Below are 17,033 nucleotides of genomic sequence, written 5' to 3'. Positions count from 1 at the left end.
CAGGTCTGGCATTTTTCCTGCAAAGCCCACGGAAACAAGGACGATGGCAGCAGTTCAACCCTGCTTTTTCAGGGCTCTCTGCTGTGTCTCAAGATCAAGGTAGGTTATTTTTAATAGAAAAACACACTTTTATTGCTTTTTAGCAACTAAAAGATTCTTTACAGCTCACAGGTGAACACAGATACTTTTTGTCTTCTGTTGCTTGAATTCTATGAATCCTGATTGGTCCAGTCTTCCAGGGATTCTTTCCACCATCCTCCCTCCCACTTTCAAGGCCTCAGTCCCAACTGGGAAGCACTTCCTGGGAATACTGGGGAAGTGCTTGCTGTTGGAAAAAGGAGGTTTGTGCCTCACATTTGGTGGAAAGATGGAAGAGAGCAGGAAAAGCTCATTCCTCGAGGGAGCCTCGTTGTGTTGTGGGATTACTGGAGCCTCTGGAAGGTGGGAGAAGCCCAGGGGCTGGGAACTGCCCCCCAGCACAGCCCGAGTCCGCTCCTGCTCTGTGTCCATCTGTGATTTTCCAGGTGAATGGGAGAACTGAGAACTCTTGAGAAGAAACTTCACCCTCACTGAGGGAAAGTGAGCACCAGGCCTGTGGAGCAGCGGGAGCTGCTGGAGCAGGGGTGGCTCAGAGCAGCCGGCCCCGGCAGTCGATGGCCCCGCAGCAGCACAGCAGCTCCTTGCCCTCCACGCTGCCGACCTCGTAGTTGTAATCCCAGGTCAGCTCCGTGCCCGCTCGGATCCGCCTGCGAAAGAAAAACCACACGGGATGGGTGAGACTGTTCCAGAAAAGAGGAGAAACTCCATGACAGAAGGAAGCCACACTTCCATGTCAGCGCTCCAGGACGAGGCTGAGGCAGCAGGGAGAAAGGGATAAAGTTCCCTGAGGAATCATTCCCGTGAGGATTCACTGGAGGAGCAGGGAGGCACACAGCAGGGATTCACCACGACTCAGAGATTTGGGACTAAAACAACAAAGGAAATTGGCTGCTCCATGCCTCACTCTGCCCTTTGGGAAGGTCTAAAGCTGGTGGAAATCACACCAAGATTTCCAGCACAAGAGAGGATTTCACCTGCCACCAAGGTTTTTTCTGCACAGGAATGACGGGAAACTGGGAGTGGAGTTTCCAGGAGCAGGGAACACCCAGCCCTGGCCATGGAGCCAGGTCCCACCAAAGCCCAGGAATCCTCAGCCCCTCCCAGCACTCCAGGACTCACTTGCTGGCGAAGAAGGCGACCCAGGGGAAGCGAAGGTCATGGGTGTCCACGAAGACGTTCTGCACGAAGAGGTTTGGGGTGCAGCTGTGCTGTAATGGCAACAGGGAAGAGCCTGAGCTGCTGCCCGGGCAGGGAGGCCGAGCTGCCAGCACCGAACACAGCCTTTATAAACAAGCAGCATTCCTGGTCTGCCCGCTGCATCCAGCGGAATCCTGCTGGAACAGGCTGCACGCCCAGCGTGAGTCATAAGATCCACACTCAAAGGTAACGGGCTCTGGAAGGACTGACGGGGCCATTCCTGCTCCCACCAGGCTGGAGCAGCTGCTCTTTCACTCAGGAGGGTGCATCATCCTCCCAGACCTGCTCTTTTCCCACTTTTCCCTAGGCTTGGGGAGGAACACCCCACTGAGCAGACAGGCAGCCCCGAGGCGTGCCCGTGCCCACTCACGTTGAGGTAGCGGCCCAGGTTGCCCTCGAGCTTGGCGTCGATGATGTAGCAGTTCTCCTCCCCGTCGTAGAACTGCCGCGTGCTGCGGCGCACGGGCCCCGCGCTCTCGCCCTTGTCGGCCGCCGCCAGCGGCGTGGATTTGATGGCGATGCCGTGGGTGGACTTGAGGGCGAAGCCTCGGGTGGATTTCACAGCCACCTGTCTCTTCACGGGACCTGCAGTGAGATGGGAGCATCCAGCAGAGGAACGCGGGGCAGTGCTGTCCCCGACCCTGCTCGTCCCCCTGCTGCTCACTCGAGAGGTGACAAACCCCTCAGAGCCAAAACACGCTCCAGGATGGCTCCTGGCATCACCCTGCAGACCCACCGTAAGCCTCACTGTTGCTTTTTCTTACAACGCCCAAAACCAGCTGGTTTTGAGGAGCAGATTTTGCGGTTTTGTCTTGCTGAACATATGGGGAAGGTTCCAACCTCAGCTGTGGGACACAACAGGAGCAGCTGCTACAGCCTCACGAGACCTTCCTGGTGCTTTCCAACCAAAACTTCCCACCCTCAGCCCTCGTCTCCCCCCTCACCTGACCCAGATGATGGATTCTTCTTGTCCTCCCCTTCCTCCTCCTCGGATCCTGAGGAAATGGTCTGGATGTCGTCGCTGTCGTTGGCTGTGCCCGGGGCCTGCCCTGCCCTGTGCTCCTCGTCGCTGTCGGTGCTGCTCGACACCATCAGCACATTCTGGGGACAGGAACAGCTCCTGGAGTGCATCCCAGCCTCCCTTTTCCCCGGGAATATGGTGCTCTCCTCCAGCTCACCCCCTCTGTTCCTACCCTTTGGAACCCCTGTGGGATTTTGTGGGGCTGCTGAGTTCTGATTGAGATCCTGGAGCACTGGGTGCTCAAAAGGAAGGGAGAAGTCCAAAAAACAAGGATAGTTCACCAGGATGGCTTCCTGCAGATGGCTCTGCCAAACAGTGGGTCCCAGGTGTGCAAACCAAGGTGCCAAATCCAACCCAAATCCCACACTCTTATTTTAGTTGTTCAGATCCACAAAAGACCCCCAAAATCCAAAGGAAATCAACTGCCCTCCAAAAAAATCACAGCTACAACCACAAACCCCTGTGTTCAGCTGGGAACCAAAGGCAGAAAACAACCCAAAAGAAGGTTCAAGGTTGCTGTGGGAGGGGTCTGGGGGAGGCTCCTCCAGCCCGGGGGTCCCGCTCACCTCCGAGGAGGGCGGCAGGGCCAGGGACCGCCGACGGCTCTGCAGCAGCACCGTCCCACTCACCGGCCTGCGGATGCCCTCCAGCCTGGGCGGGCAGGGGTTGTAGCCATACCTCCTTCCCAAGCTGCTCAGCCTGCAGGGTTGGCACAACAAGAGCGGGTCACACCTGGATCTCCAGGGAAACTGCCCACAGGCCAGGTGGAAATTGTGCCACAGGACAGGAAGAAACGATTTAAGGAATCTTACCCAGGAGTTTTGGTTGGTTCTTCAGGTTCCTGCAGAGGGGAGAAGCACAGATGATTGGAATCTCTCCCTTCTCCAGCACTCTGCAGCCTTTCTATGGAATTGTTCCCCAAAATGCCAGCTCAGGAGTAGAGATGCTGCCTGTCCCCACACTCAGTGTGACATCCAGTGACACCCAGCATGGAGATGCCCCTCCCTGGGGACTCCAAGTGCCCTCACTGGAGCAGGGGGTGGACAGGGACCACCTCCACGTCCCTGTTCTCCCCAGCCATGTCCCTCAGGTCCCCAGGCAGGAGGATGTTCAGCTCTGCTTGCATCAAGTGACTTCTGCAGCCTCTTGTGCCACAAATTCCCTCCCTGGGAGGGGAAAAGCACCTCCCTGAACAACAAGAGAAGCCAGGGGAGCTGAGCACAGGGACATCCAACAGCTGTGGATGTGCTGTATGGGGAGAAAAGCCACTGGCACAGGAGCACCTCCCTGTCTTTAACTCTCCGGTTCCCTCATCTCTCCCTCACCTCCTTCTTGGCTGCCTTGGTCTCTCCGTTCAGATCTCCCGACGTGGAAGCACAGCCCTTCTCCCTCTCTGCAGGGATCTCCATCTTCAGAGCCTTGGCTTCTCCTCCTTCGCCCATCCTGAAGGAGGAGGATTCGCTGTCCTGGAAGCCCTCGGCCACGCTGTTGGAGCTCAGCCACGAGGCCACTTTGTTCTTGGCGATCTCCTCGGACACGGGCAGCTTGCAGGGCGGGGCCGTGGCGGGCTCGTCGTGGCCGAGGGGCCGCGCTGGCCCCGAGTCCTTGGAGGCCGTCTCGGACGGGCCGTGGTCGCGCTGGCCGCGCGTCTGCCGGCGCGTGGCGTAGCTGCGCAGCACCGAGCTCGTGCTGAAGTTCTCGTCCTTGCAGAAGTTGTCGTCGGAGCTGTCCTCGTTGGATTCCTCCAGCTCCTCCGTGCCCGTGTTCTCGTCGTCGTCGTCGTCGTCCTTGAGGTCCACGCCGCTGTTGTCCGAGGAGCACTTGGCGTCGCTCTCGTAGCCCTCCTTGAAGTTCTCCACGCTCTCGATGTGGTCCAGGTTGGCAAAGTACTCGTCACCCATCTCCAGCCCCTCTTTGTCAGCAAAGTCGTCCGTGAGGATTTTCCCTGGGGAAAGGGCAGGAAATGAAGGGTGAGTTTTCTCTTTTATCCTCTCCAAAGCTCACTTTGGAGGAGAAAACAGGGATGGCACGACTTTATTCCAAAGCTGGGCTGGGAAAAGACAACCCCGTTTCTTGACGTAGCAAAACTCTGAAGCTTATAGTTGAGCTAAAATCAAGATTTTCAGCCCAGAAATCTCTACAGAGCAGCTCAAGCAGAGCCTTGCAAGGGCTGGAAGAGCACAGAGGCTCTGGCTGTGCCCGTGGGTGGCTCTGCTCCAGAGCCAACACAACCCCAGCGCAACTTCTGCATCTCGTGGGCTGTGCCGGGCCTGGCCGGTTTGCTGAGCACAGGAAGCAGGGCTGGGGTTGGGTCACCTCAAGGACAGCCCGGGGACGTCTCGTGACACTGGCACTGCCACCACAAGGGTTCTTGTGGCGTTGGGCAAGTTCATCAGCTCAGCTTTCACCCTCCAGTGCCCAAAACGGGCATGGCAGGAGCTTTACACCCCTTCTGCTGCAATTTGGGATCATGGAATCGTGGAGGTTGGAAGAGCTTCTGAGTCCCACTGCTCCCTCCAGCACTGCCAAGGCTACCACTGAGCCATGTCCCCAAGTGCCACATGCTTTTGAGCAGTTTCAGGGACAGTGACTCTACCACCTCCTTGGACAGCCCTACCAGTGCCTGACCACCCTTCCCAGGAAGAAATTTTCCTGAACGTCCAACTTAAACCTTCCCAGGGCTTTGGAGAGGGCCGAAAGGTCCCGCCTGAGCCTTCTTTTCTCCAGGATGAGTCCCCCCAGCTTCCTCAGGAGTTCTCCAGACCCTTCTCCCTGTGCTCCAGCCCCTTCCACAGCTCCATTCCCATCTCTGGCTACCCCTCTTTCCACATGCCAGGTGAGCTCCCACCTGCGTAGATGCAGACAAAGGAGCCCTTGGCGATGTCGTCGAGGCAGCGAATGCCCCAACCTTTGTTCTGGGTCTTGAAGAGCTGCAGCCGCACCTGGAGGCCGTGCTGGACCAGGCGGTTGGTGCACATGTTCACGTTGCACTTGCACCTCTTGTTGCACTCGTAGACGCTGCAAGAAAGGAGAAGGGTGACAACTTTCAGGACAAAGAAACATCCCAAAGTCTGTGGCTGTTGGCAGTGCTGGGGTTATGCACAGAGATCACAGAGGAGCAGGCTTGGAGCAACCCATGTTCTGGATGATCCTCAAGGCCCCTTCCAACCCAAACCATTCCACCAGTGGAAGAACCAAGACCAGAGGCAGGTGGTCACACCTGCACTGGGATATCCAGGATCAATTCCCTCTCAGTGGATCTGGGGCTGGTGCTTGTGAGGGCTCTGCTCACCCTGTTGGGAGACATTCCTCCAGCCGCTTGTGCTGGTAGCCTGAGTTGGGGTTGATTTGCCCTCCAGGGGTGCAGCCGCTGGCCTGGATGGTCAGCTGGTGACAGGCACACCTGGATCTGCAGAGAGACACAGGAAAACACGAGATCAGCCTGGAGACAGGAAAATAAATCACATCTTTAGGCAGAGATGGGTACAAAGGGTTTGACTCGGAATCAGACCAAGAGAAGTGGTTTGATTCCACTCCATTCCAAGAGAAGCTGTGGATTTCTCCTCCCTGGAAGTATCCAAGGCCAGGTTGGAGCAACCTGGGATAACAGAAGGTGTCCCTGTCCATCTCAAGAGTTGGAACTGGGCGATTTTTAATGTCCCTTCCAATCCAAACCACGAAACCCACAACGGACTGACCTGCATGGGTTTAAATCCCAGAGCAGATCCACCTTGGGGTGTTCCCTGGGAACCTCACACAGCCCCAGAGCTGTCCCCTCACCCAGGAGCAGTCACCTACTTGTCCCTGCAGCCGTCCTTGCAGTCACAGCCCACGAGGAACTCCCAGCTGGTGTTGATGTACACCCCTTTCCCGGGGATCCTCTCCTTGCTGTAGGCCACCTGCGGGGGCGGCGTGTTGTCGATCTCGTTGACGCACGACAGGGGCACGTCCTCCTTGCCCTTGGTGATGTCGGCGATGTAGTAGTAGGGCTTGTAGGGCTGGAACTTGCGGTCCACCAGCACGTAGGGATCCAGGCAGAACATCTCCAGGAAGAGGAAGTCGCAGTCCGTCTCGAAGAGGTAGCGCTCGATCTCGTGCATGGAGCGCAGGCAGAGCCCGCAGGGCGTTTTGTAGAGCACGTGGAAGCCCATCTTGCGGTTGACGCGGCGCCGCGCCGTCATGCGGCGGAAGTCGTAGAGCAGCGGGATGAGCAGCGGGTTCCGGCTGCGGTACTGGTCGCTGCGCATGGGCCGCACCCGCGACAGGCAGGCGTAGCTGCACACGTGCGGCAGGTAGAACAGCTTCTCCAGCGGGGCGCGGTACGACGGCTCGTTGGGAACGCGGTCCATCATCCCGTGGAAGGGCTGAGAGGGGCCGCTGCTGGGGACGCTGCGGGGAGAGGAGGGATGGGGTTAAGGAAGGGCTGTGCAGGTGGACAGAGGCTGGACACGAGGCCACAGTGTGACCAGCGGGAGCTGGGCGGGCAGGATTTGGAACGTGGTGAAGTCACAGTGCCTCTAAGTGCTCAGAACACAAGTGGATGTGGCACTTGGGGACATGGCTCTGTGCTGGGGGGACTCCATGAACTCAGAGGCTTTTCCAGCCTCAGTGATTCCACCACTCCACGATGTGAGCTGCTGAATCCCCGCCAGAAACCCACCAGCATCCCAGACAGGAGGACTCACGGATGTGCCCCAACCAGAGTTCTGCTCACCGGTGCTGCGGGGCTGGGAGTGTCCTGCCGGCCACCGGGGTGTCCCCGAGGACAGGGGAGGACGGGGACGAGTGCCCGGAGCCCACGGAGCCAGGACGGAAGGAAGTGCTTTTCTTGGCCACCTGCTTTCTGCCCTGGGCCAGCTGGGTGTCGGAGCACCTGCAGGAGGGAAGAAGAAGCTGATTTGGAACATGGAAAAGCAACTGCTGGGAACCAAAATAACACTGCTCCATGGAATTCAGAAACACAGAAGAGTCCTAGCAGTGGTTTTTTTCCTAGTGAGTGTGAAAATCAGCCCATTTCTGGCTATTTCTGCTACAGCAATCCCATAACCACTCTGAATTTCAGAACTCGGCTACAGCTGCAAGTGACTTCTGATTTTGAAATGAGGCAAGGGTAACAAGGACACCCAAGGCCTTAATCCCAGGAGGCTGGACAAACCAGGCCACGAAGAAACCCCTGGATCAGCAGAAACTAGAGTTTCCAGAAGCTCAACCAGACCTGAGTACGAGGAACAAATCCAGAGGATTCTCTTGCAAGGACTAAGGAACAAGGTAAGATTGTGCAAGTGAATATAATAACATCCCTGATGAAAGAGCTAGTAGGAGCTCTTAAAACAACAGGTTCTCAAGCCATTTCAGGGGTTTTCAATCAACTGCAGGTTTCCAAACCATTCCAGGTGGTTTCCAACCAATTTACATCAATAAAACAGAAAACTACACCAAACCAGCTGCTGAAGAGGAAAACCAGTGAAGTTATTGGGGAGAAAGGGAGGAGACAAAGAGGGGAGGAATCTGTGAGGGTTTCTGCCAACAGCTGCCTGAAAGTAAAATGCTCAAACACATCTCAAAAGGAGCAAGAGGAAAAATGGGCTTAAAGCAGTCAGAAGTGGTGACAATACCGAGAGGAACTTGAAAGAGGGGGCAGAATCCCAGGCTTTCCTCAGAGGAAACAAGACACCAGAGTGAGGAGACTGTTCTTAGTTTTAATAATCTGAAATCCAAGTGTTTGAACCCCACAGAATCCCTGGGACCAGCAAAGACATGGCCAGGCCTGGCTGCCTCCTGTTCAGTGGCAGTTGGGATTTAAGGGCAGGGAAGCAGCTGCACAAAAACCACGTCCTAAAGCCAAGCCCAAGAGGGAAAAAATTCCTTGTAAAGCGCTGCAAGGCCTGAATGGGAAAAGATTCGGTGATGACACATGGGGCTGCAGTCCAGCTTGGTTCTCTTCGTGTTGTGACACTGCCCATGGTCCTGGGGTGTCCCAGTCCCAGCCCAGCTCTTCCCTGCACATAGGGGACCTGCAGGGGTGGGGGCCCAGCCGTGCATTCCAGGACCTCCTCCGTCATCCAGGATCTCTCTGGCATTATGGAAAAGGTGATGTTCTTGTGGCTTCCCCTCCCAAATCCTGGTCAGACCAGCACAGAGGGAGCGTTTCCAGGGGTAAATTGGGTTATATCGCACTGCTGCTTGGAGAGGAGCCACCAAGACCCCCGGCTGGGGCAGGTGGGGTTTGAGCTGCTGCTACACCTGGAGAGCCTGTGGGGAGTAGAGATTGACCTCCTGCACAGGCTGCTCACACCTGGGACACCTCCTGCCTCCCTCGTGCCCCACCAGCAGGGCACAGTCAGAGCACAAGACGTGCTGGCACGGGGCCAGGCGGCCGTAAATCCGGATGGGAAATCCACAGTGCTGGCAAAAATGAACTGGGAGAGCCTCTCCCTCCCCTAAAAAGTCCCCAGGCACATTCCCAGGTTCCCTGGTGTCCTCCAACACACTCCCTTCATCACCAAGCCGAGTTCCTCCTTCCTCCAGGCCTCCTTCAGCCTGCAGCTCCGGGAATGTCCCCCTTGAGCCCCTGGCAGCGGCTTGGCCGTGGGTTGCTCCGTGCCCACCGGGACCGACCACTGATCCCGAATTCCCAGCGAGGTCAGCGAGCAGGTCAGTCCACGTGGAGGGACACAAGGCAGCCGGGGGCCAGCGCCTGGATCGTGACACGAGGGAGCAATTCAGATTTTGGGAACAGAAAGAGCAAAGGTCTACTTTGGAAAGGCAAGTGCGAAGCTTTAGCCCTGAGGAGGAATATTTGGCTCGGGGAGTGTTGGCTCTCGGCTCCCGCCCCCAGTTATTCATTCATCCAGCAGCTTTAGATAAAAGTTTTCCCCCAAAATCATGGCTAAAGCCATGGAGGACACCTGCACCTGAGGACTCCTCTGCACAGAAAAAGGTGATGCCTGAGAGAGCTGAGTGCTGGAGAGAAGCAAAGAGGTGGAAGGTGCTGGAGGTGGCTCTGGTACTTACTCCATCTCTGCAGGCTGAGGAGATGTGGGACGTGCAGCTGGCTCTGGAGTCTTGTACTGGGGACCAGTTCCTGCTAAATCCTGGGTGTACTGGACCACAGGGCCCTTGCTCCTCACAGCACCTGGTGGGGAAGGTGAAAAAACAGAGAGTCAACAGGAAAAATCTCTAATGTTATCCCAAGTTGGCTGTAAGGGCCCCAAGACACTGATTTGTTCCTGGAATGAATGGTGGAACATCGCCGAGCTCAGAGCACAGCAGCTCCCCCAAAAATTCTGGTCACTTCACCCAAGTGCAGTTTGGTTTTGTGGCATTAGTCCAGGAGAAAAGTCCCACTGGAAATCTAAATCTCCTATGCCAAAGGACAAAAACCCTAGAAATCTAAATCTCCTGTGCCAGGGGAAAAGACTTGCTGGAAATCTGAAATCTCCTGTCAGAAAAAAGTGAAAAATACCAAAACCTACAAACCTGAAATCTCCAGGAATTCTGCTAAAAAACCCAAACCACCCTCCAGTTAAATCCCAGGATATATATGAATCCAAAAGATGCCACCAACCAACGTTGGGACGAGTCCTGGTTTGTCCACTTTGCTTCTTTTCCTGGGTGGAAGCTGTGGAAGTTTTCATGCTGAACATGGGCTCGAGGCGCGTGGAACCTCGGTAAATCCACTCACAACGTTTGTCCTCTTGTGGAAACGAGAAGGAAACACTTGCAGTTCCCATGGGAAGAGCTTCCTGGAGTGAGACACAGAAAGAGCACAAGGAGACAACAATGAGGATTGACAAACAGCAGTCAGAGCAGACAATAAATTGTCAAAGGCAATTATTTATGTTGAAATCTCTAATCAGGTATCAGGGACAATTTCTTCCTGGAAAGGGTGTTCATGCCCTGGCAGGCTGACCAGGGCAGTGCTGGAGTCAGTGCCTGTGGAATTGTCCAAAACTCCTGTGGATGTGGCACTTGGGCACGTGGTTCAGGTCTCCAAGACCTCACAGGTTCTTCCAACCTCAATATTTCCATGATTAGCAAGAAAAACAGCTGATCAGATCCCCAGTTTCAAATTTAATCCTAATGGGAGAAGGGAAATTCCTACCAGGAAAAGGATTTTCACCAGACTTCCATCCACTTCTTCCACTCTGGATTTCCACCAGGTCCCTTCCCACTCAGTTTTGATCAGCTGCCCATTCTTCAGCAGTACCATGGGCCGGTTGGGATAGGCAGTGATGTACTCCTCAATGAAATCCCGACAGGAAACATCCTCAATGTCTTCCCAGGCCTTTTTCACTTTTGGAAAGGCACACGAGGGAGAAAAGAAATAGGACAAAACAGAGAGAACATTTAATTTTTATTTTTTTTTTTTTAGGATATCCCAGGTCCATTTTTACTAAGGTCAATCAAGGGGTGATCCCAAGGGCTGGAATGTTGGTGGTGGGACATCCTGAACCCACCCTGGCAATAAACCAGAATTTCAGATGTCTTCAGGCTCAGCACCACGAGGGACACGCCTGTTTTTGAACCCAGGCTCTTCCCAAGACCCAAAAGCTCTGCAGGCCAGGAGGGACAGGGATCACTCACGTGGCCGGCAGACCGGGTACAGCTCCCACTCCTTCACGTACGACGCGTAGCCGTCGTCAAAGAAGATCAGGAACCTGGAAAACAAACGGGAATTCGGAATGGGAGCTGAAGAGAACACTCCTCACACCATGGAATGGAAATGGAGAACCTCTCCTGCTCCTCCTGGACACAGCCCAGTCCTGGGTGAGGACAGAATGAAGAGCTCCAAATGCTCCCTGTGCTCTCCATGGCTGCTCAAACAGAACAATTCCCAGCCAGGCCCTTTTCCTCTGCTCCAAATCCTCTCTGTGCCCCAGGAAAGGGAGACAAAGGAAGAGAAAATGTTTAATTGCATCTGGTTTCTGCAGGGAGATGGATAAGGCACCAACTTAGTGCCTCTGAGTAATGACTCCAAGTCCTGGAGCTGTACAAAAGCTGCAGGATGAGGGATCAGCATGACAACCAGAAGAAAAGTTGCAATTTGAGTATCAAATTCAGCTCATTTTCAGTTATTAAACGGATCAGATAAAATCCAACACAATTTACATCAGATCCGGGGAGATTAAATCCTTTATCAATCACTTCAGGAAAACCACAAACTTTTATTTTAATAGATCAGTGCAGCCTTGCACTTTTTTTATTCCCAAAAAAGCTGCTCCAAACCTGCTCTTTCTCCTCCTGAAGAGCTTTGGCACCACCGCTGCCACTCTACCCTCCCAGGGCTCCTATTTCCTCCCACTGTTTCACACCTCAAGGAGCCCAGACTCAACTCTTGGATGATAATTGGAATAAATTAGCAGATCTAATTCCTGACTCAGGGCCACCAACAAGAGTGGAAGCCCCACCCTGAATTTTCAGAGATAAGAAAGGTGAAGAAAGTCAGAATCACATTCCTGAGGAGGGCTCTATTCAGCACCTGAAGGGTATTCAAATAAACCTTTTTTTTTTTTTTTTTGGCCTAAAAGAGAAAAAGCAGAGATGGGGGCGTGTGACCACGGGAAATAAGGAATACCTGTCTTTATTCTTCACGTTGGGGGTCTCAGCCACGATCCCAGCATAGAGCCACATCTGATTGCCATCCTTGTACCTGGCCACCACCCTCCTGCCCACGTGGTGCCTCTCGGCAGATGGGTGGTAATCGTAGGCAATGTGGTTGCCCGAGAGCAAACTCTTCCCTTTATTATCAAATTTCACTTTGTATTTCTTGCCAACACCTGGAAAAACATTTTTAAGCAAACAGGAGATAAATAAAGGGGAAAATAAAGAAAAGCCACGTGATTTCACAGTGGAATTCCGACGCTCTGCATCACTCTGAGATCCGTTTATTCAGAATTAACTCAGAATTCACTTCAAAACCTTTCAGGATTTAATTTGGAGGATGAAGCAGTGGAGGTGTGTTGCTCCCACAGTCCCTTCCAGGTGCTCTGACAGCTTTTAGTCCAGGTTTCCCACCCAAAATCCCAGGAAAGCCCCATGCACGGCACATACCGACCGTCTGGATGGCAATCAACGTCCCCTTGTGCCACGTCTTGGTTCTTTTTTTCCCCAAAATCCTCATGCCCACTTTGAGGTCCCCATCAGTGTTGAGATCATTGCTAGGGGCTGCAGGGACACTGATGGGCTGGGCAGTGCCAGGAGATTCCTGAGGGGGTTGTGCATCTACCAAGGAACAACAGCAGAAAGTCAGTCCTAAATCACCCAAAGCTCCCTTCTTGGCACCCAGCTGGAAGCTCGGCTCTGGAAGAAGAATTCCTGCTTTCCTTCCCCTCAGGCAGCCCAAGTGCCTCCTTATTACTGAATGGAATCAGCTTGGGAAAAAAGCAGGAATGCAGAACCAGTATGCCCTAAATTAAAATAGCAGTTTGGGATCGATAAATATGAATGGGGATTTCTAGCAGGAAAAGCAGATCGTTGTTTTCCCCTTTTGGTAAGAAAAGGCCCAGGGCCAGGGCACACAGCCCCTGGAAGCTCCCACACCTTTCTGTGCTTCCTGCAAGTTGGTTTTCTTGTTTACAGCATCCATGAATTTTGCAACATCCCGGGCAGATTTCCTCATGGCAGCCATTGCTTCCCGCAGCTGGAGGAAAGAGAAAGGAAACACGGAAAAACTGTTGGTATTTTGCACCTAGCACAACGCTGTGTCTCAGGAAAACCCCACATGAGGAAACATCTCTAGCCAGGGCCTCCCCACTCACCAGACTCTGATCCCTGGAGATTCTGGGACTGCTGCTGCCTGTGAGTGAGGAGAAAACAGTGGTTTAAAACCTTTTTTTTTGTGGGGAAAAAAATCCATTCTAATTAAATCACAGAAAGCAGAGGGAAACAGGGAAATTGCCCATCCCAAATCCCTGCCAGGAAATGCAGCCAGACAAGGCTTTTCCTCAGCCTCACATGGAATTATTTGACGGGACAACAGCGAGGCAGGTGGGAAAAGGGTGAAACCCCAGTCTGGGACTCCAGGAATTCTGGGACACAAAGAGGATCTGGCAGATGCTCCCCATGAGCTAAGAGCACTCCCTTATCCCCAGCCCTCTCCGGCCCTGCTGGGGACACTGAACTGCGCCTCCAACCCGAGTCCACGCTCATGACGTCGTCGTCCTCCTCGTCCGGGATCTCGATCACTTCGGTGGCCGCCGGCGCCTCGTCCTCCGAGCTGCTGTCCCGGTACCGCAGGCCCATCATGGAGTACAGCTCCTTGGCCAGCGTCTCGCACTTGTCCATGGCCCTGCGGGAGGGAAGCCGGCTGTGCCTCCCCAGTTCCGCAGGCACGGCCAGGAGCTGCCCCTGGCCACTGAGGGAAGTGCCCACAGGAAGGTCTAAAAGCCTTGGGGGAAAGTCGCCAGTGTGGCTCATGAACCAGCCACACCGTGGGTCTGCCCTGGAGGGAACAGGAGCAGCCCACCCTATCCCCCTCCTCGGCACTCCAGCCCACGCACCTCATGGCATCGTCAATGAGCTGGTCAACGTGGGCCACCTCCTCCTCCTTGTGCCTCATGCACTGCTCCAGCTCCTCCAGCTGCTGCTTCCACTGCCTCACCCACTCCGAGTTCTCCACCTCCTTGTCGATGATTTCCTGGAGCTCCTCCATGGAGATTCCCATCTCCTCCATCACCTCCTGCATGTCCTGGGAATCCATCTCTGCCGCACCTGAGGCTACACCAGGCATGGGGAGGAAGGTGAGGTTGGAGAGTGAAGAGAGGGAGAACATGGCAGCTCCCCTACCCTCTCCCCCTTTCCCCTGCCCCAATGTCCCCTCACAGTCCCCTCATAGCCCCCTTCATCCCCTCACAGCCCCCCAGGTCCTGTCACAGCCCCCTTCATCCCCTCACAGCCCCCCAGATCCCCTCACAGCCCCCTCCAAGTCCCCTCACAGCCCCCTTCATCCCCTCACAGCTCCCCAGGTCCCCTCACAGCCCCCAGGTCCTGTCACAGCCCCCTTCAGTCCCATCACAGCCCCCCCAAGTTCCCTCACCGCCCCATTCAGTGCCATCATAGCCCCTCAGGTCCTGTCACAGCCCCCTTCATCCCCTCACAGCCCCCCAGGTCCCCTCACAGCCCCCCAGGTCCCCTCACAGCCCCCAGGTCCTGTCACAGCCCCCTTCAGAACCCTCACAGCCCCCCAGGTCCTGTCACAGCCCCCTTCAGAACCCTCACAGCCCCCCAGGTCCTGTCACAGCCCCCTTCAGTTCCATCATAGCCCCCCAAGTTCCCTCACCGCCCCATTCAGTCCCATCACAGCCCCCCAAGTCCCCTCACAGCCCCCTTCATCCCCTCACAGCTCCCCAGGTCCCCTCACAGCCCCCAGGTCCTGTCACAGCCCCCTTCAGTCCCATCACAGCCCCCCCAAGTTCCCTCACCGCCCCCCAGATCCCCTCACAGCCCACCAGGTCCTGTCACAGCCTCCTTCAGTGCTATCACAGCCCCCCCAAGTTCCCTCACCGCCCCATTCAGTCCCATCACAGCCCCCCAGATCCCCTCACAGCCCCCCAGGTCATCTCACAGCCCCCTTCAGAACCCTCACAGCCCCCCAGGTCCTGTCACAGCCTCCTTCAGAACCCTCACAGCCCCCCAGATCCCCTCACAGCCCCCCAGGTCCCCTCACAGCCCCCCCAAGTTCCCTCACCACCCCCTTCATCCCCTCACAGCCCCCCAGGTCCCCTCACAGCCCCCCAGGTCCCCTCACAGCCCCCTTCAGTCCCATCACAGCCCCCCAGGTCCTGTCACAGCCCCCTTCAGACCCATCACAGCCCCCCCAAGTTCCCTCACCACCCCATTCAGTCTCCTCACAGCCCCCCAGGTCATCTCACAGCCCCCCAGGTCATCTCACAGCCCCCTTCAGAACCCTCACAGCCCCCCAGGTCCTGTCACAGACCCCTTCCGTCCCATCACAGCCCCCTTCAGTTCCATCACAGCCCCTTTCATTCCCTCACAGCCCCCCAGGTCCCCTCACAGTCCCCCAGGTCCCCTCACAGCCCCCTTCAGTCCCCTCAGCACCCCACACCGCGTCCCCCTCCCGCTCTCCCAGCCCGGCCGGTGCAGCCCAGCCGCTCACAGCCGCTCCCAGCCGCTCCCAGCCGCTCGCAGCCGCTCACACGCTCCCGTTCCCCTCATCCCCGGCCGTCCCCCCTCACTCACCGCCGCCGGTCCCGGGGAACCGGAGCGGGGCCCGGCGCGCCCGCCGCGTGACGTCACTTCCTGCGGGCGCCCCCTGGCGGTCCCGGTGCGTGAGGGCTGAGGGGGGCAGAACCCCCGAAATTCGGGAATAAACGAATTCCTCGGGAACCGGCGATAAATCCCTCGGGAACCGGCGATAAATCCCTCGGGAATCGGCGGCCGGGAATTGGCCGCTGTGGCCCGGGAGCTGCCGGGCCCCGCTGGGTTATCCAGCAGGGAGGCGGACGCTCCGGGCGAGCCGCGGGTCGTTGCTGAGGGGCCGTTACCGGGAACGGCCCCAACGGCCCCTCAACCGCCGCCTCCGGGGGTTGGCAGCACGGGGGGCGATGGGGGGAATGGGCAGCAACGGGGGAAGGGGGGACTGTGGGGGAATTAGGGAGTACTGGGGGAAATGGGGGGAAATAGTGGAAATTTGGAACAATGGGGGAAATTGGGGAAATTGGGAACAATGGGGGAAATTGGGGACTATAGGGGAAATTGGGGAGCAATAGGGAAATTTGGAATAATGGGGGAAATGGGGAAAATGGGCAGTGGGGGAAATTGGGGAGCAATGGGGGAAATGGGAAACAATGAGAGAAATTGAGGAGCAATGGAGGAAATGGGGGAACTATAGGGGAAATTGGGGAACAATGGAGGAAATTAGGGAACAACGGGGGAAATTGAGTAGCAATGGGGGAAATGGGGGGAAATGGAGGAAGTTGGGGAGCAATGGGAGAAATTAGGGAACAATGTGGGAAATTGGGGAACAATGTGGGAAATTGGGGAACAGTGGGGGAAATGGGGAGTAATGGGGGAAATTGGGAGAAATGGGGGAAAATGGAGGAAATTGGGAACAATGGGGGAAATTGGGGAGCAATGAGGGAAATTAGGGAACAATGAGGGAAATTGAGGAACAGTGGAGTTGGGGTTCCTGGAGGGGTTTGGGGGTCAGTTGATGGGTTCCTCCTCCCAGGTGGAGGTGGGAATGGCGCTGTAGGGATCCACCACCAGCCGGGCGCAGCGCACGGTCATGGCCAGGAGGAAGAGCCCCAGCAGCACCACGAAGGCCGTGGCCACGGCTTTGTCCACGTCCATGGTGGGCAGCACCGTGGGGGTCTCCATACAGGGACCCTCAGGTGTGTCTGCAACACCTCCAGGGACCCTCAGGTGTGTCTGTCACAGCTCCAGGGACCCTCAGGTGGGTGTTCCTTGGTCCCAGGGACCCTCAGGTGTCTCTTTCCCAGCTCCAAAGACCCTCAGGTATCTGTTCCTGGCTCCAGGGATCCTCCAGCACGTGCCCCCAGCGCTCAACCCCCAATAACATCCCTGAGGGGCCAGAACCAGGGTGGATTCATGAGGCTGAGGGGTCAAAAACACCCAAAAAAGGGGGAAATGTGGCCTTGAGTCCCCTCTGCTCCTTCCTTACCTCCCTGTGGCCGGCTCTGGGTCTCTGTCCTGGCCCCGCTGGCTCCAGGCCTTCATGAATTCTGCAGGAATG

The 17,033-nt window shown here is 56.0% G+C and overlaps 2 protein-coding genes across 4 annotated transcripts; both read right to left on the bottom strand.

Moving 5' to 3' along the window:
• Positions 1 to 104: 104 nt before the first annotated feature.
• Positions 105 to 15,617, bottom strand: SETDB1 (SET domain bifurcated histone lysine methyltransferase 1). Of its 3 annotated transcripts, none has more exons than XM_030291221.4 (22): positions 15,518 to 15,617; positions 13,819 to 14,035; positions 13,441 to 13,607; positions 13,078 to 13,115; positions 12,860 to 12,959; positions 12,371 to 12,541; positions 11,895 to 12,096; positions 10,904 to 10,977; positions 10,422 to 10,612; positions 9,885 to 10,062; positions 9,332 to 9,452; positions 7,032 to 7,190; positions 6,116 to 6,706; positions 5,610 to 5,726; positions 5,166 to 5,335; positions 3,643 to 4,262; positions 3,130 to 3,158; positions 2,884 to 3,016; positions 2,241 to 2,397; positions 1,667 to 1,881; positions 1,219 to 1,307; positions 105 to 746 (listed from the first exon to the last, which is right to left on the bottom strand). In XM_030291221.4, exons 2-22 carry the CDS (start codon positions 14,016 to 14,018, stop codon positions 629 to 631), a joined length of 3,840 nt encoding a protein of 1,279 aa, XP_030147081.4. In that variant the 5' UTR covers positions 14,019 to 14,035; positions 15,518 to 15,617; the 3' UTR covers positions 105 to 628. The 3 variants fall into 3 exon arrangements, with proteins under 3 accessions (XP_030147081.4, XP_030147084.4, XP_030147085.4); XM_030291224.4 differs by having other exon boundaries at positions 13,453 to 13,607; positions 15,518 to 15,599; XM_030291225.4 differs by lacking the exon at positions 12,371 to 12,541 and having other exon boundaries at positions 15,518 to 15,599.
• An 821-nt stretch (positions 15,618 to 16,438) lies between these two features.
• Positions 16,439 to 16,697, bottom strand: CTXND2 (cortexin domain containing 2). Its single transcript, XM_030291407.4, has one exon. It carries the CDS (start codon positions 16,655 to 16,657, stop codon positions 16,484 to 16,486), a length of 174 nt encoding a protein of 57 aa, XP_030147267.3. The 5' UTR covers positions 16,658 to 16,697; the 3' UTR covers positions 16,439 to 16,483.
• Between the last annotated feature and the right edge of the window lie 336 nt (positions 16,698 to 17,033).

Source organism: Taeniopygia guttata, chromosome 25 (genome assembly GCF_048771995.1).
Source record: "Taeniopygia guttata chromosome 25, bTaeGut7.mat, whole genome shotgun sequence".
Classification (NCBI taxonomy): Eukaryota; Metazoa; Chordata; class Aves; order Passeriformes; family Estrildidae; genus Taeniopygia; species Taeniopygia guttata.
The sequence above is the reverse complement of the archived record's forward strand: the minus strand, read 5'-3'. Positions and strand labels throughout refer to the sequence as shown.